General features: G+C 33.7%; 2 protein-coding genes across 2 annotated transcripts in view; one reads left to right on the plus strand and one right to left on the minus strand.

Annotated features, from left to right (window-relative positions):
* The window catches only part of LOC111046514 (condensin-2 complex subunit G2), a 31,212-nt gene extending 5,660 nt beyond the window's left edge, over positions 1 to 25,552 (minus strand). Inside the window, exons 1-16 of the mRNA XM_039427285.1 lie at positions 25,377 to 25,552; positions 19,918 to 20,010; positions 18,513 to 18,797; positions 17,641 to 17,769; positions 17,302 to 17,478; positions 16,380 to 16,490; positions 14,951 to 15,148; positions 14,255 to 14,428; positions 13,156 to 13,512; positions 12,071 to 12,392; positions 10,050 to 10,324; positions 7,770 to 8,024; positions 5,004 to 5,171; positions 3,105 to 3,484; positions 2,147 to 2,313; positions 1,274 to 1,461 (exon numbers count right to left, since the gene is read on the minus strand). Of these exons, the coding sequence (XP_039283219.1) occupies positions 1,274 to 1,461; positions 2,147 to 2,313; positions 3,105 to 3,484; positions 5,004 to 5,171; positions 7,770 to 8,024; positions 10,050 to 10,324; positions 12,071 to 12,392; positions 13,156 to 13,512; positions 14,255 to 14,428; positions 14,951 to 15,148; positions 16,380 to 16,490; positions 17,302 to 17,478; positions 17,641 to 17,769; positions 18,513 to 18,797; positions 19,918 to 20,010 (3,279 nt within the window). The 5' untranslated portion in view covers positions 25,377 to 25,552. The remainder of the gene's footprint in view (positions 1 to 1,273; positions 1,462 to 2,146; positions 2,314 to 3,104; positions 3,485 to 5,003; positions 5,172 to 7,769; positions 8,025 to 10,049; positions 10,325 to 12,070; positions 12,393 to 13,155; positions 13,513 to 14,254; positions 14,429 to 14,950; positions 15,149 to 16,379; positions 16,491 to 17,301; positions 17,479 to 17,640; positions 17,770 to 18,512; positions 18,798 to 19,917; positions 20,011 to 25,376) is intronic.
* Positions 25,553 to 25,686: 134 nt separating this feature from the next.
* Positions 25,687 to 26,750, plus strand: LOC111046517 (translocon-associated protein subunit delta). Its single transcript, XM_022332080.2, has one exon. The coding sequence runs from the start codon at positions 26,127 to 26,129 to the stop codon at positions 26,649 to 26,651; it is 525 nt and encodes a 174-aa protein (XP_022187772.1). The 5' UTR covers positions 25,687 to 26,126; the 3' UTR covers positions 26,652 to 26,750.
* The last annotated feature ends 866 nt before the right edge of the window (positions 26,751 to 27,616 follow it).

Raw genomic sequence — 27,616 nt, forward strand, 5'->3', positions numbered from 1 at the left:
GTCACATTTACAATAAAAACATATATGGTATATTAATCCTATTCATATAACAGTAATATTAATAAATTCTAAATATTGAAATCTTCTACATTCATTTTCATGTCGATAAACTCTTCAACTGAGTAAAAGGGGTTTTTTAAGAGAAATATTTCTAAAATCTTTTTGAACCTCCTGTGATTAAGTTGCCTCACCTCAATAGGAAGCCTATTCATCAATTTAATTGCAACATTCGAGGGACTTTGATCAGTTTTATGTAGTCTGCTTCGTGTTACATTGAGCGTCTGATTGGATCTTGTATTATAAGAATGAATTGCATTTCTCAACTCCATTTTCTCTGGATTTGCTTTCAGGAATAGTAAGCATTGCAATATATATAATGAATATAGAGTTAGAATTCGAAGACATTTATAAATATCTCTACAATGTTCCCGATTCCGCGCCCTGGCGATGACTCTGACAGCCCTTTTCTGCATTATGAAAATGTCTTGTGCTTGTGAAGAACAGCCCCAGACTATAATGCCATATGAAATGTGTGGATGAAAAATACCAAAATAAGCCTGACGTAGTCCATGTTGGTCCAGCTCCCCACATAATCGTTTAAGGGCAAACACACCGCTGCTCAACCTACTTTTCAGAACAGCAATGTGTTGTGCCCAACTTAGAGTAGGGTCAATAATTATTCCTAGGAATTTCTGCTCCTTACCAGTATCATTTGTTGCTGATTCCTTTTTGAGCCTGAAAGTTACTGTTGTGGTTTTGGCTTTGTTGAGGAACAGTTCGTTGGCATTCAACCAAGTTTGCACCGACTCCAGATTCCTCTCCGACAGTGCAACAGCTTGAGCATCATTTTTATGCTTATTAAGAACTGTGGTATCATCGGCATACATGAAGATTTTTGTTGGGACATTTATGCTAAGATCATCAATCATGATCAGAAAAAGCACTGGAGCCAATACAAACCCCTGAGGCACACCACACTCCACAGGCAAAACGCGAGAGTTGTCACCATTCACGGAGACGTACTGCACTCTGCCTCGCAAATAGGAGGAAAATAGCTCAAGAGCAGGTCCCTCAACATGAAGGTGTTTCAATTTCGCCAGGAGGATATCATGTGACACACAATCGAATGCACGACTGAGGTCACAGAAAGAGACAGCGGCAGATGATTTATCTTCAAAGCAGTCAAGAATTTCTTCAACCAGTTTTATAAGACTGAACAATTTCAGTTTTATACAAATAGAACTACATAGAATGACAACATGATAGAACTTACAGGTATGTGGTCCAAGATGTTCTCATCGCCTGTCCGCCGCTCTGATATCGTCAGCACTATTTTATCGAAAAGAGTTGTCAGATATACTCTAAGAAACTTTTCCTCGTCTTTCTCACGGTGAACCAAACAATTTTCGCTCATCAGTTGAAACAGTTTCAGAGTCATTTTTATGAAAGCTGTTTTATGATCTGAAAAGGGAAATAATTTTTAAAATAGAAATACAAAAAAGTATCTATCATTAGAAAAAACGTTAGTAGGGTACCATAACTATATTATAAGGATAAATCAAGTACTGTATCGAATTATTAGAGAAATAAACGAACTTTCAACTTATTTTGATAGGCAAAACAAAGGAGTGAAGTAATTGTAGGAAGAAAGACAGACAAGATGAGCGTTGAATTATTCAATAATTAAAAATGAACTAAAATAATTCGATTGGATTAATTTGCAGAAGAATAGTCGTTAGACCTGAGACGATTAATCAATTCCAATTTTGAAATAAATGAAACAGATCTGTAAATTCAATTTTAGACTTGATAGAAATTGAATACAACAATTAATTCTGAGTTGATAATAATTAAAGACTAAATAATGCTAAAGTTAAAGACAATATTAAAGTTATCAAGATAAGCACTATATTATAATCAGTAAATTATTAACCTATAATAATTAATTATTATAAAACAATAAGAACTAATTAATCAATTTGCTTGAATCAAATTAAATGGAAAAAATTAATTCTAAGTTCTTAATATTTTGGAGTTGAACACTATAATAAAATTTATTGGTTGTTAGGCACGTTGAACATTTTTCACGCTATTCCCAGCCTCTTTCCAAGCAAAAACTTCAATAATTCTATCGTATCAAAATTACCTGTATTGAGAACAGTGTCAGCAAAATTGATGAGAGTGTGGAGCATATCTGTATTTACATAATTGATAGACACCGCAACATTGCATGTTTTCAACAGGACTTGCACTAGTTTCACAGCCAATTGACTGACATTGCAATTTGCATCTTGTACTGCTGGGATGAGTACTCTGAAAATAATGAGATTGATGTTTTAGAGATTAAAAAAGAAATGGATAACAGAAATTTTTATAGGGGAAACTAGTAAAGTTTTCAAGTTAACAAGTCTTTGGAAAGTTGTAAAATAATATTGCAAAGATGAATAATTAATAATAATAATCATGAAAATTAAAGATTTATTTGCCAGTGAATAACCTTCAATATTTGTCTAAATCCTAGCGTACAGTGGATTTAATTAACAGACGACGCAATTGACAAAGAATGTTCATGGAAACAATATAAAACACAGGAATGAAAATGTGCTAGGCACCTTAAAGCTGCCTACACTTTACATATTCACTATTTATCACACAGCACGCTGTGCTATGAATGGATTGTGTATGGAGAGTTTCAAGTAGGCTTAGAAGTACCTTATAAAGACTTCGTTTTTACAGACTTTACCACCGGACTGCTACAGATCACCGGTAGCAATTTGTCATCTTCTTCCAATTTCTCTTCACATTACATCAATGTTTGAGAATATTCACATTTGATAGGTGACTTGTCAATGAATGTAATAAAAGTATAAGAATATTAAAATTAATTAATTATTATTAATGTTTACCCTGTTATCAATATTTGCAGTAGCAGAAGCCTTCGGGGTGATTTACAGCATTTAATTTGGATTTTCGTTTAATAATAATTATTAATTCATTAGCATTTGAATAATTGCAATATCTCAGTACGGTAATTTACATCGGTAGACTGAATATTAGAAGTAAACGTATTGGAAACTGACGAATGAATTGAAACGTTCAACTACCTGTTTGCCCATTTGATGAGATCAATAAAAGCACAAGGTCCTTCCACCTGATTGATGTGATCATTGAGAGACATCTGAGAGCTGTATCTGATGTCGGTACTGGCTCTAGTTCCGGTGCTAGGCCTACTGTCGGTGCTGGGTCTATTTTCGATGCTAGCGCCGGTTTCGGAATCTCTGTTGGTGGTGCTGAATCGATTATCAGCATCCCTGCTAGCGGTGCTGAATCTGTTCTCGGTATCTCTGGTTGTGTCCGGATGACTCTCCTTGTGTAGTAAGAGAATCAGTTTTGCATATCGGTAGAGGCACAATTCCATGAAGTTGTCCGTCAGGGCTTCGTCAGGATAGGGACTCTGAAGATCGATGCGCTTCTCAATCAAAGTCTGCAATGGAATAAATTTTATCAAACATTAACGATTTTTATATTGAGGATGATGGGAAAGATGTTATGACAGGATAGTCCTGACACAATCAATAGAGTAACATAAAACAATTTTTAGTGTCCACAACTAATGTTAATTGTTAATTAAATATCCGAGAAAATTCTGTTGTTACAGAATTATGTGAACACGGTTTACTATGGAGGTGTGCAAGCTATAATTAGAAGTGTAAAATAGCTGATTTGAGGAAAGATAAAGGGTAGAATAGAATTTTTAAGAAAGAAGAAGAATTAACTAAGAAATATGATGTTCCAGAACCAATGCCAAAGTAGTCTGGGAAAAGATAAATTTTCTGATGAGTTAGAGTTGAATGAACCAACCTGATATGAAAACAAACTTGAAATTGAGGTATATTTCAAGTTTTAAGATTCAATACATTTTCAACTTGAAAAAAGGTTTTCAAATCACCCCCTTTCAATGGCAAGTCTCTTTACTCATGCCAGTGTAGTTGAATGCACACAAAAACAGTGTTTAGTCACTTTGTGAGTTCTACAGCTGGGACAGCAGTATTGTAAGTGAAGAACTCATCACTTTCAATAACAATTTAGTATTCTGTTGCTCATCTCAGTGTCCCAGTTGAAGATCCGATTGGTCAAAAAAGGATACAATTCCATTCAATAAAAAATGAGCATGAACAAGAAAGGCAAGAATTGAATCAAAGTGTGAACGTGAGCGTGTAAGAGACGATTTCCCAGACCCAGAGCGAATAAAGAATGTGTGGATCACTAGAGGACTTTAAAAACTAAACAGATTTCTAAATAACTTTTACAGCTTTTGTACTGTAGCTGAATACTAATACTAGTATAGTAGGTCTATACTACATTCGTCTCATCAGCAATAACAAGTTGTTCTGCTCAGAGAGCAATGAGCCAAGTAAAATTTAACAAGAATCGACTGAGGTCAGCAATTGGAGAAGCATAGTCGTACAGTTTAATGGATTTAGCTTCAGAAAAAATTTGCTTGAGTCTTTTTCCAATGAAGATATACTTGAAACGTTTTCTGTTTCCTCCACCTGTTGGCGAATTCCAAGTATGCTAAGTGGAGTTTACAGAATGCTAAAAAACAGCAGTAGATTTAATAGCTAACTTGTATTTTTATTATGTTTTTGATAGACCCCCGACTTAATTCAGCATTGGTATCTATTAAAAAATTATCTGAAATTTTATATACAATAAATGTGGTTATTCAAATCAATTCTGATGATCGAAGTAAATAGAGAATTATGAGTGAACATAACAATGTCAAGTAATGCTTGTGAAGAAAAATTAATCTTGAAACTTAATTGAAAAATTTGAATCCAAAGTAAATTATGAACAATGGATAAATTTTGATCTACTTTCAAATGGGAACACTAACTTATAAGTAAAATTTTCAAATTGCAATAAGTGGGATAGGGAATAGAATAGCTCACATCAATTTTTTGAATTCGAAATAAACCTCCTAACATTCCCAGTCATCTTACCTTTATCCTTTCCAGGAATATGTACAGTTCATGGACGACCGCATACTTTTTCATGATCCTTGTGCTGTTAGTGAGGGACGAGAAGATCATATCCAGCACTTTCAAAGCTTGCAGTGGATTGGCATCACCGTTCTGAAACTTCACCTTCCTCCTCTTCGCACTACTCCTCTGCAAATATTAAAAATTGAGTTGATAATGTTTACAAAAATTTTCAAGAATAAGACGGCAGGTGTTGATTTTTCAAGTTCTTTATAAACCTACAAACATGCATGATCATTATCCCTTGTATAATAAAACCTCCTAGCATAATGAAACCTAAACCTTGCTGGAAATACGTGGAAAGAGTTGATTTGAAAAAAATATGCCCTATTAATAATAAAAATAATATACAGAGTGGGTGAAAAGTCCGAGAACGGATTAATATCTCATACACAAAGGTAATTCGATGGTGGGTGTGATTGGGGATCCTACTCAAATTGAAAATACTAATTTACCATGACTTAAAAATCTGGTCCGCCATCTTGGATCTGCCATATTGAATGCAACTTTATTTTTTTTAAATAGGAAGCTGGTCATGCGATACATGATTTCGATACGAAATTTCAAGAAAAATTGAATGGTGAAAACCGCACATCGATATCTTAAACCGTTCAGAAGATATTAAACATTATTAATCAATACCACTTATGTATTTCATTTCTGAAATGCATGATATTGATTAATAATGTAAATATCTTCTGAACGGTTTGAGATATCAATATGCGATTTTCGCCATTCATTTTTTCTTGAAATTTCTTATCAAAATCATGTATCGCATGACCAGCTTCCTATTTAAAAAAATGAAGTTGCATTCAATATGGCGGACCAGTTTTTTGAAGTCATAGTAAAGTAGTATTTTCAATTTGAGTAGGATCGCCAATCACACCCACCGTCAAATAACCTTTGTGTATGAGATATTAAGCCGTTCTCGGACTTTTCACCCACCCTGTATGTTTTCCTATTTAAACATTTTAATTTTATCGCCTACAACACTAACGGCCGGTTTTGGAGCTCAGGATTTAGCTAAGTTCTAGACTTTAACTGGCTTTAAACTCTGGAGTCAGAAAATTGGCTTTCCGAGTCAGAGCGCTAACGTAGTCAAGGACTTAAATAGACTCTGGAGTTTAGAGATCACGTTAGACCCTGGAGTTTATAATTTTGCTTTCTGACTGAAGGGCTTATAAGTCCAGGACTTGAATTAGATTCTCGCCTCTTTCCGAGTCAAGGATTTATCAAAAATAGTTGAGTTCAGGACTTGAAACAGCGTGATTTAAAACCCTCGACTGGGGTAGGGTTTAAATCAAGTTCTAGACTTAACTGAGCAAACACAATTCAGTTGTTTTGGAGTAGATAAAAAGCCAAATAGATGTTATGGAATACCTAAATTATTTGGATTAGTTCATCTAAATTCATAATTTATAGTTTGCAAGTTCATTTTGGAATAAAATTGTATTAGAATTATGCGTAAAAAACTAACCTTATTTTACGACAACTGTGACATAACCTAGAAATGTTCAAGAAAAATAATACAAGGATTGCCTTGGAATTTATATTTCAATCTGAATGTTATTAATCAATGTCATATTCAACATATTAATAATAATATAACAATAATTCCAAAATCACTGGTTAGGATCAATGATCAATAATAGCATAACGTAAAATGAAATGTTTATCCATTCATCTTAGGTTATACTATGAATAGGCCTACAAAGAAATCAAAACGTATTTTCACAAAATAATTTGGAGAGCATGCTCATTTAAACTATCCCGCTGCAATCAGCTGTTTTCGTTCTGCTATAATGCCAACAATACAACAGCAAAATATTGTGAATTTCCCTCATGTCTACTGCGTTAAAGTCCAGGAATCAAATAAGTCGAGAACTTAATAGACTCCGGAGTTTAGAAGATAAAATCGTGACTCAGAAAGTTGATTTAGACCATAGCCTAAAGTGATTTTAAACCATAGTGATTTAGACCATAGCCTAATTTGACCATAGACCATGGCTATGTTTAGATCCGAGTGCTCATTTTAGTCCTGGACTCAATAAGTCCAGAACTTGTAGATCCCGAGCTCGGAAACCGGCCCTAAGATGCATAAACTACCACTAGTTTGTAGTGTTTAATTATAAACTAAACAAGAATATGCTGTAGAGATGAAATTGACGCTTATTATGATATAATTTATCAGATATCAAATTATTAATTATTATAATTTTAGATATATACTGGAAGGTGTAAGAGAATAATAAAATTTCTGTGTTTCAAGCATGGTTTTCTACTTGAGCATTTACGTCTTTTGCTTGATGAACTGGGAATTCAATTATAAATTGTTCAATAATATGTTACCAATGTAATATACAAATATTCTAATTAAAAAAAATAATTCCATAGTACCCTTTTTAAAACGGTTTAATATAAACACATAAAACAAAGCAAGTTTCGGCTAACAAGCCATTTTCAAGTTTTTCCCAAAAATGAACTATTCAAAGTTTATTCTAATAATGTATAATTTATTGGATATTATAAGCACATAGATATTCTTCGGATATTATTACTATTAATCTGATAATTTCACCAACAAAAACAAAATCTTTGTCCACATCAATCCATTGCCTGTTTGAATACACAATAGCTATGAAACATTGGACAAAATTATAGTGAAAACTATGATGCTGGAAAGACTATATTTACTATATAATAAACAGTCACTGTAGAAAGACTGACCACAGCAGCTGATTGGTTGAGCGACTGCAGCCGGAAGGCCTGGTCGAGCCAATCAGTGACCAGTTCGAGCAGATCGGGTCCTCGGTTCCAGGCGCACAGCGCATTGATGTAGACCTCCATCTCGGCATCCCTCGACTCAGATGACATGCTTTTCAGCTGTGACATGCACATGCTTGAGATGGTAGTCACTCCGGTCAGCTTGGACAGTGGCACATTGCTCGCCAGATGGATCGTCGCGTAGAATGAGTCTGTGCCCTGCAAACCCACCAAATTACATCAAGTTTCTTATCCTTATAAATTCAAAATTTCTAATTTATTATATTTTTTGGACAAAAAATTTAACTCATATTCTTTGAAGTGGAATATAACCTATGCAAAGAGTTTGCACAATAAAATATTGTTTTTATGTAAGGAAGCTACTGTAGTCGTTTTCAAGTCGGTTTATTAACCTTGAAGTTTTAGGAACTTTGCTACCGACACAGGGAACTGCAATTTCCTGTATGTTGCTAACATGAACTCAAATTTTAAAAAATGCCAATATGAAAAATTATATTATTCTGATAATATTATCAAAAGAAAAGTGAAGGGTGAGTGACCTATCTCACAAAGTTTCGAATCATCGTCAGAAAAACTGAAAATAAAATAATAATGCATAGGCTACTGTAACTTTAAATGTTACATCGAAAATTATTTTTTTAAGAATTGAAATCATACATTTCGTACAATAATTTGAAAATAGCTGTAGGTATTTCTTTTTTTAATTCTTCAACGGAATTCCAAATTAAATGCTGTCAACCACGCCGACGACTTCTGCTATACTGCTAATTGATATCGACAACAGGGTGAACAGCTAGAAGGAAATTCGATGAGAGTTCCAATAATCATTTGCCATCCCGGGAATAGAGACCGGGCTAAAACATTAGCAATTGATTAAATGCAATATCTCATTTATTTTCATCTATTTTTTCCTTCTTCAATAGATGCACTTTAATTTCATGTATGATATCCAATTTATAAGTTCCTTGATACCAATTGATAATTTATAAGTATGATATCCATCACTCTTAAAAATGATATTATGTATTTAAAAATCTGGTGTGGCGCACTCACACAACTTTCCTTGCCATTATGAAAACTGATCACCTGACCCTAGTGTTCACGCGCATCTTAAGTCTACTATTCAAAGATCTGAGCCAGCTGGTGACAGGACAATAACGCTGGAGACGAACGAGGTCTGCTATCTCTTCATAGTAAATGATTTAATTTAATCAATTACAACAGTTTAAAACAGTTTGCAATTGAATTATCACATTTTCTCGAATTTCGAGCTCATTTTCAATTTTAGGTAAAAATGTTACTGAACATTAATTGTAGAGATTTTCATGCACAATCTTTTCAACTTGAATTTTTTGTTTAAATCGTATCTGAAGTTTGATAATTTGGAATCTAAAATTAAACTTTGCATAGATGAGGTGGAAATCCTGAAATTTTTACAGATATGGGACTTGTGGCAGTTGATAGAACTTATCAATGACTATTTTAAGTATAAATTTGACCGAAATCGTTGGAGCCGTTTTCGAGAAAATCACGAAAAACCCTGTTTTTGACAACATTTTTGCCATTTTAGCCGCCATCTTGAATTGCATTTGATCAAAATTGTTCATTTCGGATCCTTATATTGTAAGGACCTTAAGTTCCAAATTTCAAGTCATTCCGTTAATTGGGAGATGATATATCGTACACACACACACACACACACACACTTTTTTGGACTCAGGGGACCTGGAAACGTATAGAAATTTGGGAATTGGGGTACCTTAATTTTTTTCGGAAAGCAATACTTTCCTTACCTATGGTAATAGGGAAAGGAAAGTAAAAAGAATGTGCTAATTACGAGATTGTAGAGCATTAAATTGTGTGTGTGTGTGGTGTGTGTGTGTGTGTGTGTGTGTGTGTGTGTGTGTGTATGTGTGTCTCAGTGTCTGTAGACACACATACATACACACACACACACAGACCAATACCCAAAAAAAAACACTTTTTTGGACTCAGGGGACCTTGAAACGTATAAAAATTTAGAAATTGGGTACCTTAATTTTTTTCGGAAAGCAATACTTTCCTTACCTATGGTAATAGGGCAAGGAAAGTGAAAACACAATTCAATAAGTAGAGACACTTCAATTTCAATTGATTCATAAAGTATGATATCCATAATATCTTATACTTCTATTATGCATTACATAACTGATTAAATATTTATACCAATAAAAGAATGTTTACCTTGAAATGTTTTATAAACTGGGGTACACAGAGAGCAGTCATGTCCTGTATATTGCTCATATGTTTGGCGTTTTGCGGCTGCGAGAGTTCCTCGCCGTGGGAGCTCCACAGGATGGTGACGATGTCGATAAAGGCATGGCTTACCTCCACGTTGTCCAGGTGGTGGGGAGTTTGCTGCTGAGGGGGCGGGGCCATTGACTCGCGCTCTGCCGAGCTGCAACTGCTGTCCTTACTGCTCAGGCTGCTCATTGAGTCGTTGCTGCTCGCATTATTGTCTGCAAAAATGAAATTAGCTAACCCATAAACAGTATCAGAGATCTCTCATATCCTGTATCTTGCTAATAACTTATATAAAATATATAAATAGGTAGCTAAATTGAATAGAAGTACTTTCATATACGGTATACTGTACATTTCATTCAGACCTTCAATCACCACAATATTGTGGTCGTAGTCGAGTGGATCAGATGCTGGCTGCTGGCTTTTGTTTATGATTCAGAGGCCCGGGCAAGATATTTATCTCGGGCCACTCTCGTGTTTCGGATGGACACGGTATACTGTCGGTCCCGCCTGCCTAAAAAGCATTCGTTAGGTCATGTCAGAGGCCCTGAAATTGATCAGTTGCGACCTGAAAACTCTGACACCAGACCTGAGCCAGCCAGGTCACTCGATATTATTATTACCACAATTATTACAACATAAGTGTCATTAGTTACACCATAATCAATCTTTCATATTCATTCACACACGACATAGTAAAAAATTAAGATGTCAATCACCAAGATAATTACAGTTACTATAATTTGAGCTGCAAATAAATTGGAGGATTGGCACAGTGGCCCAAAAGGATGAAACCGTTTGAACTAGTGTAGTGCTTGTTCAAGTAGAGTCCAGTGAAAGAGCAGAGCAGTCATTGAGTGAATTTAGCTTCTATAGTGCAGTCAATAAGAATGTACATATTAATTATTAAATCAGAGCAGAAGTTTCTAATGAGAGATTTACTGTTTGATTTTCCATGTAGTATGTTAGGATAGAAGAAAAATAGCTAATTAGTCTTCAGATGGCTATAGTATTGAAAAAAAATGAAAAAAATCGGCTGTGCTGCACTATATAGGCTTCTGCCAATTAGGTGTCGTTTGGAAGAGCTAGGTATGGAATATAAACTGTTCAACACAAAACCCAATATACTGCACCTCCATAGAGTGCAGTATGTGGGCTTCTATTAGAAATGATGTCAACCAATTGAACTTTTTAGGTAATTAGTTGTTTTTTAAATAAATTTCCAATTCCAATTCAGTGATAGTAGCTCATATACTGCACTCACCTAAAGGCTGTAAATGTGTTTTTGACAAAAACTAATATAGTCCACTTCCACCGCAAAATCACCTACTCCGTTCACTCCAAAATACAGAATAATAATGACGTTGATCTCAAATTATAATGATATGAAACAGAAAGGATTCCTACAAAAGTTAATACTATTGTTTTCTTTGAAAACTTTACTTTGTAAATAACAACTATTTACTTTTTTAGATCGCTAATGACTTTGGTAAATATGATTATGGCAAACAAAAACCCAAGAGACCAGAGATGGGTGAAATTCCAGGCACAATTGTGGGTCAAGAGGCTGAGTCAAGGGTAACCAGGCGCCCTAGAGGCAACTTGGCGACCCCTTCCTCAGCGGAAGGACCTTCAAAGAAATCCAGGAGTGGAACTCACGTAGGACACGAGGACCAATCAGTCTGAAGAGACTGCCAAGCATATCACACTGGATTGCGACATCAACCAGGTGATGAATAGGATGTTAGTATAGGGAAAAACTCCTGGTTCTTGTAAAGGGCACAGGTATTGGTATGCCTAACTAACATGCTACTGAGAACACAATAAGGTTCGGTTGACGTGTGGGGTTCTTTGAACCTTTGGATACTTGAATCCGTCCCTTCAAGATAATAATAATAATAATGGCAAACATAAGAACTAATGTATCCAGTATTTGATGAATAATATTGTTTTATGCTCACCATTCGAGTTCTTTTCTGTTAAAACTGATCCAACCCTTCTTCTCTTCTTCCTCTCCTTATTCAAAGCAATAGTTTTAGCGTGATTCTCTTCTATTTCTTTGAGACGATTTCTCAAAACAGTGAGGATGCTGAGGATAAGTTCCACTGCCAAATCGAATTCCATATATTTCTTCGAATACAGGAATAATTTTCTCGCAGCCAATTTATTCATTGTAATTATTTTACAGATTCTCTTCAGAACTGAAGTCATTGGTTTGTCGTTGGTAAAGAATTCACTCATTATCAAATGGACCAGAGGTTTACTGACATCTTCCTTCTCCAACTGCAAAATGGAGCATGATTATTAAAGCAGAATCAATTAGTGCCAACATTATTGAAAAAAAAACAGTAAGAATAATTAGACTATTAATGGATGAAAATGATTCTGCTGATTCTCTTGAAGATGAAGTTCAAATTATACAACAGAATGTGATGGATGATAACACTCCAACCAAACAATTTTAAACTCATCAACAAACCATTAAATTATTTAAAATGAAGAAAGAATACCATATTTCAAGTTTTCAATTATGAGAGATACATAGCTTATCGAAATTGCAAAGCTCACTTGCTTGTAAATGACTTAAAATCAGCAACTGCTAGCTTTTATCCAATCGACCTTTCGTTCTGGTCTAATCTCAGCTTCGCACACGAAATTGTCATTTAATGTCCAGCTCTCCAAAGAAATTAATACTTAGAATCAACTATCTATGCAATCACGATCAAATTCGAAAGTGAAATGTGAAAATTTCAGTGTTTTGAACTGAACTAAATATGAACTACGTGTTGCGTAGTAGCGAATTTAGCATGTTGGGGAATATATTTAAATTCAATATAACAAAAAATAAAATAGGATATCAGCGGTAAGAGCGGTGCATATCACCACCTTGAGAAAGAATAGTAAATATCGTAGGAAGAACAATAATTAAAAGCTATGATGAAGTGCCGGTAATGATTCATGCCCTTCTAAGTTCATTATTACCGAAGGAGATTGGAATGATTGTCAATCTCTGATAAAATACAATCAAAGATAATGAATCGTTTACCTCCAATCTGGCCAAAAGATGTTCAGCAGTTGCAATTTCCCAGTACTTGAGAGAAGGCAAATCAATCTTTTTGACTTGTATTAGCATTTCAACAAACGCTTTGCGCACTTTTTCACTCTCATCGTGGATGTAAGCTTTGAGGCGAGGAAGCACTTTGGCAAGGTATTCGGCACTAGGAAAGGGCTCGCCTTTCTCGGGCGGATTGGTCAGCATTCTGGTGAATCCTTTGTAGACAGCTTTGCGCACTTCTGGAGTCGAGCCGTCATTGATCAAATCATTCACTATTATGGTCATGATTTTCCGTATGCTCTCATCGCCGAACGTTGCCCAGAAATTTCTCAAGCTGTTACAGATACCCTGCCAAAAGGAAAAAATAACGTTATTTGGACAGTGTTATTATATTCAAGTTTTCTGTACATGAAAAGTTTTTGGATGAACCAGTTCCTTTACCAATCCTTGCAATGATTGCGTGGATAAATGATTGGAAATATATAAAAATACAACGGAATCTATTTTTTCAGACGTCCATCTGTCTGCTATGTTTGTTCATGTCTGCATGCAGGGTCTTTCCAGGGTCAGTTTATGTAAATCTGCTCATTCAAATAACATTGAGAAAACCCTGAAACCTTGTTTGACTGACAGGCTACCATTCACATCAGTAGTAAACTTTCTATTGGGTGGATTAAAAAATTCTAAATCATTTTATCAATAGATAATAGCTTACGTACATACACCAATTCGGGAAAGGAAAAGAATTTGCGATGTGCATGTTGTTCATTTTCCAATCATTTCCATTATTTTTATATTATTACATGAATAGATAATTGATTATGATTTCCAATAGACAATCAACAGAAATGGAGAAAAGGAAATGAAATTATTTTTTTATTCGAAATAATAATGATAACAATTTAAATCAAGAAAGAAACTAATGACTGCCAGGAAATGGAATAATTTGAGATGATAAAAAATGATACCACAGTTATTTTTCTATTGAAAGACCATAAAGTGCAAAAAGAACATTTTTTTATGAATTTTGAAAGATTCAATAAACTTTTTTGAAAATGTTACTGATTGTAAGTTGGTGACTGTACTGTACCTTTACAGCAAGAATGCGCACAACGTGACAGTTGTCAACGAGCAAATCGGCCATTTCATCGTGCTGCCGCTCCAGGAATGCCTTCTGCTCAGACCTCGATGCACCCGGCATCTCCAGAGGATACACATCCAAGAACACTTCAGTTGCGTTGCATCTGATTATGTTGTTGCCACTCTGCAAAATAACAACAATGACAATTTATTCTACAATCCAATTAGAAGGTGGCCGTACAAGAAGGACAGAGAACATAATAGAAACGACAGTGCAAAGAACTAGGCTAAACTGATCTGAAAACAAGTTTGGCGCTGGATGAAAAGTAAAAACGTGAGAATTTCTGAGATCAGTACGACAATGATCCCTAATGCCCAATTTCACCAAACTCGGTCAAGACATTTGAACATGGTCAAATTGCCTACGATTTAAACGAGTTCACTGGAACATAACTATGATTTCTATGGCGACAGCTTCTATCTACAAATAAAAATCCAGTGCACACATGTAAAGCGTGCCCGGTTTGAAAATGTTCAAATCTCTTGACCGAGCTTGATAAAACTTAACATTAGACGTTCTATTAACAAAAAATATTCCATTATAATAAGAATAACGCAATAAACGTGGTGCTTGGAACACATCTGAAACGTCACTATCATTTACTTAAAGTGTAAAGTGAGTAGAGAAATATGAAAGTTCACTTACCCTCAAATGTCTCCAGATTAGAGGCTTGTAGAGATCAGTGATTATTTTGCTAAGATGAACTAGTTTTCTACTGGAATGCAAAACCGATAGTATGGCTAGTACATTTTTACCAAGAATTGACATTTCCATGAAACTAGTGGCACGATTCAATTCAAATATCCGAGACATCAAATCTTGAATACAATACTTTTCAAAAAACTGAAATAAAGAGAAGAGTATAATTAAATTAAAGTACACTAAATGCTCAATTGAAAAGCCAATTAAAATTGAAATATGTATGCTTACATCCCGCATTCGCATTTTCTTTGCGGAATGTAACTTTTCCATACATGACAATAACTTTTTACTGTAATTTTCTATAGATGGAAATACATTTTAAAATTTGAATTAGACTTTTGGATATTTAAATGAGAGCCTAGATGTCCTTATACAATGAAAGTACATTGAAAAATTAAAAGTATAATGATTTTTCAAGCACTGGATAATTATTATTTTCAGTAACTTACTGAGTTAATTTCTCATCGTATAATTAAAGGAACATTCAATACTATGTATCGAGTATCTATTATTAATATTACTTCCATTTGACAACTAACGGATCCAATGTTCAGTATTTATCGTTCACTTAATTGATACACTGCCTGAAGGTAGTAGTTCAATTCAAAGTACATTGAAATAAACATTAAACAATTTAAACTAAATTAATACTTTCTTGGGTGATATTATTGTTTATACATAATATTATTGTCATAATAGTAAAATGACCAAATAATTAGGTTGCAAAATGCCCAAATCGCAGTACATAATAAATCAAAACAAACATTATGTAATTTTTAAATTTACTTCATCTTGTGTAGGAAGTGCATTTACTATTATTTGCTTTTCATAATAATTATTAATAATTGAAAAATCCATTGGAATTACAGTTTTCTATATTTAAAGGAGATCAAAATAAATAAAAAAGGATATCACAATGTAAAAGATTACAAGTTCTAACAAGTATAATTAAAACACTGAATTAAAAAGTCTTGACCAAGTAGAATATAAATTAAAAAGAAAAATAGCTGTACATAAAACTCACTCTATTTATAAATCCTGAAGATAATAAGGAATTGGTAAATACATGTTTCATTCTCAAAAAAGGGAGTTTTTTCTATTGCTCACATTATCGTTTTGCCTGTGGGTGATCGAAATTGCGTGGTTGATTGATGAAATAATCAAACGTCCATACCACCGGCGGGATTCGAACCCACAACCAGACGGTGCTAGCAAAATGAAGGTTGCAACGTCCCCGACCACTAGACCAACCTGGCCGGCTGAAAGTGTCAATAATCTACATTCAAGTTCCCAAGTTGAAACTGATCTAAAACTTCTGTTATCAGTTTGACAAACCTAGATACATCATAATACACTAATAATTGATACTAACCTGTCGTTCATCTTCAGAATTTGTCCAAGCGAGGTGATATATTTTACCGAAGGACGCTGCTTGCGTTTTCTTCACGAATGGAAGGTACTCTTTGATGGCTTCATGCACTGACTGAAATTATTGAAAATCAGTACATTCTCAATCTTAAAATGTATACCTGCAGGTATAAATCTAATGAATAGCTACACTGGTTAATCTGTCTTAGAAACGGTAACTTGTTAGAAGGTAGAAAGTGAAAACGTGAAGTAATAAATATAAAACAAAGCCAATTGCATGACCTAGCCTATATCATTAATGAAAATCAGATTTCCATTTGCATTAACTAACTGATATCATTCACTTTAATAAAATATATTTTATTCTCGACAAAAATAAACATTAATAACAAAAATAATCATTCAACTGAGCATTAAAAATTACTTTTCTGCAGTATTTTTTCTCTAATAAGTAATTAATGAGAGTGAGTTAGGCCATCCTAATATTAGAATGAATATTGGTAGTTATATAGTGGCACACTAGCATATTTACTTATAACATGCAATAATTTATGCGATAAGTACATTTCTAAGCATTGACCACAGCTCTCGCTATTGTGCAAAGTAAATAGAGGAATTCTTTTAAAAAGTTGTCATTTTTCATGACAGGACAAAGTTAGGGCACAGCTGGCCCCACTTTCACAGCTGGACCCTCAATGCTAGGATAGAAGAAATAAGGTAGGACAGAAGATTTGTTTTCTCAATTTGAATTTTCAGGCAATTACCTAGACAGAGAATTACTTTGTCGCTTTCATCTACTTCTAAATATTCATGAATTAAAACAATTGGATTATGTGGAATAAGCCGTTATTTAAAGCTTTAAGCAAAAATATACTATTTGCAGACTGATAATCATAATTATTGCTTGTAACAAGTTGCAGCCGTACCTTTATCATATCAGAGTCCAGGTTGAACAGAAATGCAATGAACTGTTGCCCTTCTTTATATGAGATAAAATCATTCGATCTCACGGTTAGCAAAAGAAGCTTTATAAAATCCGGACTTTTATAATTCACACTTTTTATAGACTCATGGATTTTCCACAATCGTTTTACGTCTTGAACCTGCAAACACATAAATTGAAGAAAATGAATAGCACTACTGACCCTAAAGTAGACATTCATATACTAATAAAACTGAAAGGATTATATGTTTAATTCATCCATTCAAGAATTCAATAGAAAAATAGGCTTTGAATGATGCCGTATAAATGGATAAATTCTTACTGGAACTTGTCGAGTGGTATCAAGTGCATATTTCAGAAGAAACGTCAGAGTATCCTTAACGAAATCGGTGCTTAGGCGACATCTCTTGTAGCAGCACAGTTCGCATATTCTAGAGATTTTGTTCTTGATCTGTAAAAACAAATAATTATTAATTATTTTCTAATATTTTTGGCTATTTTAAAATTTTGCTAGACTGTTATGTACCCTATTGTGATAGTGTGATAGCAATTTCATGCAGTGAAGCTACTTACTAACTTATTATAATGCTTTTTGCATTATTAATAGATTATTTTCTTTTTCCAACTTCACGTTTTCGTTATTATCGTGAACAGTACATTTTTAAAATCATGCATTTTTCTACATTTTTAATTTTTCTGTAGCCCCGGTCTAACATAGTTTACATAATTTATTTATGTTCTTTTTATTTCTATTGTGATTAAAAAGTAATATTTTAGGCAATACGATCAGACAAAATAATTCGAAGAACAAACAAGAAATATTAAATCATTAGCAAATGAATTTCTTGGTTTTAATTCAGGATTGTATAGTTTTTTAATGGAGAAAAAATACAGAAACATATAAACTTATATTTTATAACTATAAACTATCAAATTTGCTTTATTTCTCTTAAAAATTCAATTTTTTATTTATAAAATAACTCCATAGTACCGCACCGCACCCTTTTTGAGAACTTTTTAATATAATTACAAATTGAAAAACACAAATTAAGAACACAAGCTACTATAGGCTATTAAGTTCTCAAAAAGGCTTCTATGGTGTTATTTTACAAATAAGAAATCAAGTAGCGCTGAATATATACGTTTTCAGAAAAATGCATATTATAATATTATTGAAAACAATTGATTTATTACCTTGATGTTTAGATCCATGCTCAGTAATTTATTGAGGAAGCCCACATTATTCATGAGGGTTTCAGGAGGCATTGACTCTTCGGGTACCTTCATCATCAATAGGTCAATTAGTGAAATAATCGCATCTAAATGAATTAGAGAGATTTTTCTAGTTGCTTCTTCATCCTCCTGAACTTTCACCAGGAGACTTTTCAGCAAGGGGTAAATGGAGGATGATAGTTTTGAAATTTCATCAACTTCAAATGATAGGTCGTTGACTCTGACATTCTCTCCCAGTTGTTCTTTCTGAAACAATAAACAAATTTTATACAAATCATTCTAGTTGGAGCACAAGAATATTCAGTATCAATCAATTAAAATTGTATAACGAGTAGAAGAGTTATAACAAGACGATATGCATTCAGTAAGATAACAATGAATCCTACGAAAAACGAAATGAACGTCACATTTTTCATTATAAAGATCTATTTTCATAACATAATTTCTGTAGTACAACTCAACTTAGATTACTTAGAAGTAATGACATTGGCTATCGCTGTTAAGGATGGATATTTAATTCCTCACTGTAGTATATTTATATAATTCCTCACAATATTAAGACCTCACTTTATTGAATTGATTTAATAATAATACAAAATATCTTTAGTGACATCAACAACAACAAAACAAATATAATCAATCGATATATAGATTTTTAATATATTGGGCGTACAATAAATATTTTAATTTATTTTATCATACATTATTGAGCAAATTACCATTTTCCAGGAATGTATTGAATATTACCGTTCAAAACACAAAGCTACAGCTTAGATCATACGGAGCATTAAATCACTCTAATAAAACTTAGGGAACTATGTTCAGTTTTTACGAGGATTGTCTCAGAATAAGTTACACTATTTTTTTATAATCTTGTACATGGGAGGAAAAGGCTGCTGAAATTTACAGATTTAGTAGCAGTGCTGTAAAATTTTGATGAGGCTACCATGATTTATTCGTCAGTTAGGAGCAATCCAATATGGAGGGAGCTACCACTCACTCCTACAGCCGATTGTAAAATACATGGTGTCATTAGCTTTTTAAACGGGAGAGAATAAAGTGCAACTGAAATTCACTGCGAGTTGTGTGTATAGAGATGACGTTACGTCAAGGTCAATTGCTACTTCTGGGCCAATTCTCTGTTTAAGAAAGCATAACAGCAAACAACGAAGCGGCCGTCCATCCACGCCACGTGCCCCAAATTTCAGTTCCATGAAATTTCAGCATTTTCCTCCCATGTACAAGATTATAAAAGATAGTGTAACTTATTCTGAAACAATCCTCGTAAAAATTGAACATATAAATCGTTCATTGGAATTTTGGCAAAATATTAATTTAAAAAATGTACTAAATAAATTTGTATTACCTTCTCAGTTAGCAGATTTTTAGCATATGGTGGAAGGTCACCTTTTTCTAAAAGTAAAGCGATGCAATCGCTATGCTTTTTATTTTCTGCCATCTGAAAAATTACAATAATGAATCAAGCTCAAACATTGAACAAATGGAGGATGAAATGAATATTTAGCAGTCTTTTTAAAAACTGTAATGAGAGCGCACTAGTGGGCTTGAGACAGACGTGAATGTATTTCGAATTTCATTAAAACATAAAGCATTACATAAGTTACTCGATCAATTCTATTGATAGCATTGGATTGATAATCAATTTAATTTTTCTGACGTGGCTAAAATAAGATGCCTTGAGTTAAATAATCTAGTATCAATAAAAAAATTAAAGATTAAAGACATTGAGCACAAGGAGTACCACAGGTGACATGGATGACGAGGCAGCATTTGCCAGAGGCCTGATAAGTCATACTTATTGGCCCGACCCTACTATGCAGTATCATAGTATGTTGAAGAGCATACATTTCAACATATACGACATGCTCATGGAGGAAATCACCCGCTGTGAAAAAAAATAATGACGACTCCCCAGCCATTAAACTGTTAGGAGGACAAATACAAGTAACAAGTAAGGTGTCTCCTGCTGTCCTGAGTCTCTTGCTGTTTGCGTCACTAGGCTACATACTGTTTGCGGGCAACAGTAATGTAAAGTGATCATGTGGAGGAAAAAAATAAATCACATATCCAGGAGGCAAAGAAATGTAAAAATTTCATGTTCCTATGTTGAAAGTTAATGAGGAAAAATCTCAAATATTGATCTGAAAAATTAAGATGGAAATAACGCCAATAAGTTAAGACAATGGAGATAATGGAGTTATGGTTTGATTACAAGTTGAAATGGGAAAAAGCACATCAATGACACCAGCCATGTATAAAAATCAATGGTATCCAACTGCTCCTTAGCAAAAATAAATATATTTTTACACTAAAGTACACTGAATTAATTTATATTAATTCCATAGCTACATAATACACGGAATTCCGCTTTGGGAACATGCTTTAGTTACTGTAATATTCAAAAATAGTCTTTTGAATTAGGGTATTTTCTCCTCGGACTGTGAGAAACTGCATACTACAGTAACTTGTTTGAAAAATATTAGATGGAGTGCGATAAAAGGTGGCGGTTTGGAAATGACTAATTTATGTAATTTATACTGTGTCATAGTGCAATACTGACTAAAAACTTAACAAGTGATGGCTAGAACATCCTACAACTTTTCAATCTTCTATTTTGCAATATATCAAAAACTATGAAGAATCTTATTTGATCAGCAAATCAAATCAAATTATTTTATTGCTGTAACATTTTTTCAAAATGCATAACAAAGTCAAAACATATATAAAACAGATAAGTTAAAACAGTCATAAGATCACAGATTATGTATCACATATTATCTAACAGTTCATTTTTATTGTATGGACATTTTTCAACAAGGAAAGTTTTTATTCTATTCTTAAAACATTTAGTCTCTAGACATTTAATGTTATCAGGTAAATTATTAAACAGTCTGATGCCATACTCAATAAAACCATTTAGTGTGTATGAATAATTACATTGATTCACTCTAAGAGCAGACGCATTCCTAGTAAAATGATTATGAACAGTATTATTCAAAGGAATAAATGCCAGATTCTTCTTTATACATTAAACACTCAAAAGCATAGATAGATAGCAGAGACAGTTAATATTTTTATTTGTTGGAATAGAGGTTTACAATGTGTTCGACCATGGACATGAGCAATCACTCTTATTGCACGCTTCTGCAAAACAAACAGTCTCTTAACGTTAGTGTCATTCCCCCAGGCAACAATACCATAAGACAAATGGCTAAGAACATATGCATAAAGACAGTAATTAGTACAACTGGGTTAACAAAGAATTTCAAACGGTTCAATAAAAATAAACCTTTAGATACTCTCTTAAATAATAAGTTTACATGAGTCTCCCACTTAAGATTATTCTGCAATGTGATGCCCAAAAATTTTGTATTGTCACGACAGAATGAATTTGCAGCAGACCAGTCTTCAACAATTAAATTAACACAATTTTGAGAGTAATTTAACAAATTATTACATTTAATCTGAATAGCCAAGTCATCAGCAAACATGAATGACTTAACAAAATCATTGCTTATGGCAGCTGGAAGATCATTAAAATAAATGATAAAAAGAAGTGGGCCCAGTGTAGAACCTTGAAGGACACCAAATCCCACTTCACAAAATTTTGAGAAGCAGTTGTTATAAAAGACTGCCTGAAATCTATCATTCAAGTAAGAGGAAATCAGATTGACTGCATTATTATCAAAGCCATAAAACCTCAGTTTCTGCAATAAGATATCATGCTTTATAGTATCAAACGCCTTAGACATATCAAAGAGACTGCCCTTAACCCTATTTCTCTCATCAATAGAATACATGCAGTGCTTCATAAATTCAGAGATAGCCATTCCAGTTCCTCTAAAAGGTCTAAACCCATATTGACTATCACTGAAAAGATTATTTTTCTCAAAGTACATATAAAATATTCTCAAAAATTTTGGAGAAAATAGGAATTATAGAAATGGGTCTGAAATTATTATAATCAGAAGTAGAGCCCTTTTTAAACAAGGGAATTACCTTAGAGTATTTGAGACATTTAGGAAATATCCCCTCATCAATGCAATCATTAAATAAGCAACACAAAATTACACAAATAAAAGGAGAAGCAAGTTTAACAATAAAAGAATTAAGATTAAAAACATCAAGACAGGAGCTATTTTTTAAAGATGAAATGGTGTTATGAACCTGTTCAACACTAGTATGGCGGAAAACAAAAGAACTATTAACAGCATCAGGTACAGAATTTTTAAACTTATCAAGATATTGTGCTACACTGTAATGCGCAGGAGGAACACTCTGGACAATACGATTAACATTGTCTAAAAAGAAATTATTAAAACCATCTGGAGTGTGACCATCACTGTCAATACACTTCGATACATCATTCTTGTTCATATTCTCTCTTACTATAGACCACAATATCTTGGGTTTTACAGTAGCCTGAAGGATACGATTATTATTGTAATTACGTTTGGCTTCTTTCACCATTTTTCTAAAAAGTTTTTTACAGTTATTGAAACGTATTCTATAATTGAGCAAACCAGTGCTTCTATACAATTCATACAACATTAAACAGAATTCTTTCATTTGTCTTAATTCGTTGTTATACCATTTTAACTTATGTGAAAAAGTTCTTCTGGAAACATTCTTCAATGGAAAAACAGTCCACAATACCAACGAAACTCATGGAAATGAGCAAATTTATCATCAATGGAAACAAATGTAAAAATAAACAGCCAATTTACTACAGCCAGTAAAGATTCAAAATGGATAACAGTAGTATTACATATATGACGAATAACTCTATTGGGTTTATGATCAGCAGAAACAACAGTCTTATGGGAGCTAAAATCTAATGAACACTTAAAAATTATGGCAAAATGGTCAGACACTAACATAGGTTTGACTGCTGTTGAAACTATTCTATCTACATGAATAGAAGTGGGAACATTGTCGATACATGAGCCTGAACCAAACAAGGTGGAGGCTGGTCTGGTAACTTCATTAATTAATAATTTGAGATTAAAACTAAGTAACAAATTTTGAAACACCATCTTAAAGGTAGAATTGGTCATAATATCAATATTAAAATCACCGCAAATGATTACTGAAGCATTTGATTTATTCCTATTATTAAGCCTATTAAGCAAGTTAAACATAATTTCAAAGAAATTATCAAAATTACTATCATCAGGTACTCTGTACACCTCGATACAGATGGCATTAAGCTCATCTATTTGAACTGCTGAGATCTCGCAGACACGCTGTACTGACAGTTCAATTAAATAATCAACTTCGAATCCAGTCAGATCATTTTTCAAAAATATAGCAGACCCACCTCTTTTACCTTGAGCTCTACAATAAGCGCTGTCACAAGTATATTCCTTAATTCCTCCTTCTACATCCATGACCAGGGAACTGGATGGATGGCGTCGAATGGTAAGATGACAGGTCAAACTATATTGTCCTTGTGAGCATTAAAATACTCATTGACTGAGTAGAGTTCCTCTTCAGCCAGATCTCAACTCGGTTTTTAAAAGCAATACCCTGCAGGTTCTTCACACCAACAGGCAGGTCATTGTATAGGCGCAGTGCAAATATTGGGAAGGAGTCTTTTCTCTTGTTGGTTCTGCAGCGCGGTATGTCAATGTCAAGTCTCCTCCTTGTAGCGTGCACATGACGATCAGCCCTCAGCACATGACTGCCCTCGGTGCAAGCATTGAAGCATTGATATCCAAAGACTGTAATCTCCCCGAGTTCAAGTGATCCCAGCCAATGTTCACAGATGCAAAGTATATCTTGATCAAGACTAGAGTTTAGATTAACAAGTTCATCCAATTTATTAAGCAACCCCTGTGTATTCCAATGAACAACCACCAAACTAGATTGAACATCAGAAGCAGAGCTATTCACATTATCAACTATGTATTTGCAATTTTTAGAGAAGCCTTTGAGTCTAAATGATCATTAACAACCTGCTTCCTTGTGAAATATTTTGCAACATATGTATTGGAGGGGCAGAATTCCGGCTTATAAACACGTTCAAACACACTAGCAGGAACCCCAACTTTAAAAGATGAGTATGAGCTTCGATGCTTAGATGAGAGTTTTTCAACTAAAGAATCGTTTATATCCTGCTTGGACAAAAACTCTTCAAGGTTCTCGCAAGATGTATCAGGAGTTAATCTAGAGACAAACAGAAACATTTTACGATCCAAAACTGTCAGATAGTCAATACCGTACCGGTCATGTTACCAGTAATAAATTTTCTATTCTTTCAACATTTACATTACCCTGCTACTTGGGCAGGGTAACATTTACTTAACATTTACATTACCCTACATTACATGCAAAGCATGTTTCAATTGAACTGATAGAGAGCAGCAAAAAGCGTCTTCTGTAAACCAATTATAAATAAGAAAGTTAACAAGACTCTGCAATATCAATCTTGAATGCAAACAAGAGAAACTCAATTTTTAAAATAATAGTCTCATTTTCACATGCAGCATTAAGTAAATCAAATTTTATTCTTAAACAAAGTTACGGTATCTGTTAGAAGAAAACTTAAACAGTATCTATTTTTATTTGTTTTTTACTATTATTACCAGATATATATAGATCAAACTAATACAAAGATTATAAATTACAATTTTACTATAAATTAATTTGATATTTTTAGTTAACTGGCTTCAAATAAACTTTTTGAAGCTAAATTTTGAAAAGTACTTATAGGTTATATTATATCAATACATGTACCGTACACCGTAAACTAAGTTTATAGGAAATTAAAAAATTGTAAAGCTACTGCCACAGCAAACTTACTTTGAAATTTACAAGAAGATTTCTTTTTCAGTTGAATAAAACATTCACAACATCAATAATAATTCACTATAATACCATCCATTTCATTTTCCCTCCAATTTACTTTTACAGAGATACAGTACAGAATGTACAGCAAAGCAACCCAACTCCAGTTCTTCACTCATCAACACACAACAATCAAGCAGACGGCAAGCAAATCCAGAATTCCCTCCGATTGACCAACAGCTGGTTGTCAGCCAATCGCAGCGCAGTTTGGTATAATGTCGGCTATTTTTTATAAAAAGGAGAACGGCTATTGGTACCCGGCTGGGTTGTTCAAAGTTTCCGTTAAACATCGCTACCAACGTGAATTGAAAAAAAATCATAATTATTATAAATGATTTGTCAATAAAAAAAATATTTATTACTTGATATTCAAATTATTTTTGATTATATTCATATTTTAAAATGCTGATTCTGTCGTTATTTACCGGAATCACTGAACTCGTAATCCTGAAAACGCCACGCGTAACTTGAAATTAGTTTGTTGTCACAACGTCAACAGCTGTCCTATTTTGTCTGCTGTAGGTTGTAATGTAAATGCTGATGCGTGTTGCCGAAAAGAAACCTCTAATTTTGTCGACGTTTATTACTTTCTTGTCTCTTGTGTTGTGTGTTTTAAGTCTGACTTTCCAAGTCTGAATTACTGAGTTGCAGCGTGTTAAGTGACTTTTTTTGAACTATCGTGAATTGTGCTATTGACTAATAATCATGGGCTTCCTTATTTTTGTGACATCAATTTTGGCTTTTTGTGCTACATCCGTAGTAAGCAGCTCTTGTACGAAACCTGAAGTAAGTGCTATTTCCTACACTACACAAGACGCTACAGTTTTGACAAAAATAGCATTTGTGGCTGAGTTTAGTCTGAAATGTGAAAACAATGCAAAGAACATTCCTTTGTATGCTGAAGTTAATGGAAAAACTCTTCCAGCGGTACAGAAATTTAGTGGACCTACAGTAGACAATGAATACCAGGTTAGCTGGGTTGAGGATATAAAGAAGTCAAGGAGTGGTGATTACAAAGTCAATCTCTACGATGAAGAAGGGTATGGCCTGCTACGTAAAGCTATTCGAAATGGTGAAGACGTTGCAACTGTCAAACCTTTGGTAACTATCATTCTCAACCATCCTGGAGCTTATCAAGGACCCTGGGTAAACTCGGAATTCATGGCTTTAGTTTTGTCTATTCTGGTTTGGTATGTGGCTTTCACAGCAAAATCCAAAGTTCTAAGTTGATAATTTTTTGAAAATTGCATAAACATTAAAAATCATATTTTCCATGATTTTGACTGTGTATTTATTAAACATTTTGATTAATTTATGTTTTTGGAACAATTCGAGTTATCATTTCTAAATTTTAGCTTACCTAAAATCAAACATTCTTTATCTACAAAAATTCATATACTATAATATAGGCCTAATAAATTCAATATTACAATAATCGAGAAATAAACTTGTAAATGTCACAGCCACCAATTCATTAAAATAAGAATACCCTAACTTAGATTTGTCACAAATATTAATCTCCAGTAAATGAACATATTCTTATCAATGACAGATAACTTAAATCCTAATTTCTGTCATTCTGATAAATAGCCCACGTGTTTGTGACATTTTCAAGTATTGTTCAATATGTATAAATATGTTACACATTGTAACTGCTACCAAAGAAGTCTTGATTTTTGTACGCTATTCAGGCTTCAAACCTACAGTCAGGACGCTGTCAGAAGCAACACACCAAAAATATCATATGTATGTTTGCTGCCCATAAAAACTCGCTTGCGTGCTGTTGCTACTTCTGACAGCGGCCCAACTAAAAGTATGCATATTTTGAAGGTACTATTGCAACGTTTCTGAAGCTACGGTATTCATTTTTATATTGCATGAGTATGCAAAAACACAATGGCCCGGTTGCACAAAAGCCTATTCAATATTTATCTTGATTAAATGCAGTGAGAGCCAATTTAATGAGGCTTTTCTGATTAGTCCTCGTAGCAGTTAATCATGATTAAAATGAAATGCAACATGCTTTTATGCAACCGATCATGTGATTCTATAAGTTACTCAGCTCTGTATTAATGCTAAGTATCATCCAAGGTACCTAGAATACATTGAATATTATAGAATTCTAGGTACTTCATTAGTATCAATGTATCTAGTTATCGGTATATCCTAATTTACATCTTAGTGATGAGTTTCAG

The sequence above is a fragment of the Nilaparvata lugens genome, chromosome 4, assembly GCF_014356525.2.
Source record: "Nilaparvata lugens isolate BPH chromosome 4, ASM1435652v1, whole genome shotgun sequence".
Taxonomy (NCBI): Eukaryota; Metazoa; Arthropoda; class Insecta; order Hemiptera; family Delphacidae; genus Nilaparvata; species Nilaparvata lugens.

Coding starts and splice junctions, on each gene's coding strand:
- LOC111046517 (XM_022332080.2), top strand. CDS start 26,127: ATGGGCTTCCTTATTTTTGTGACATCAATTTTGGCTTTTTGTGCTACA.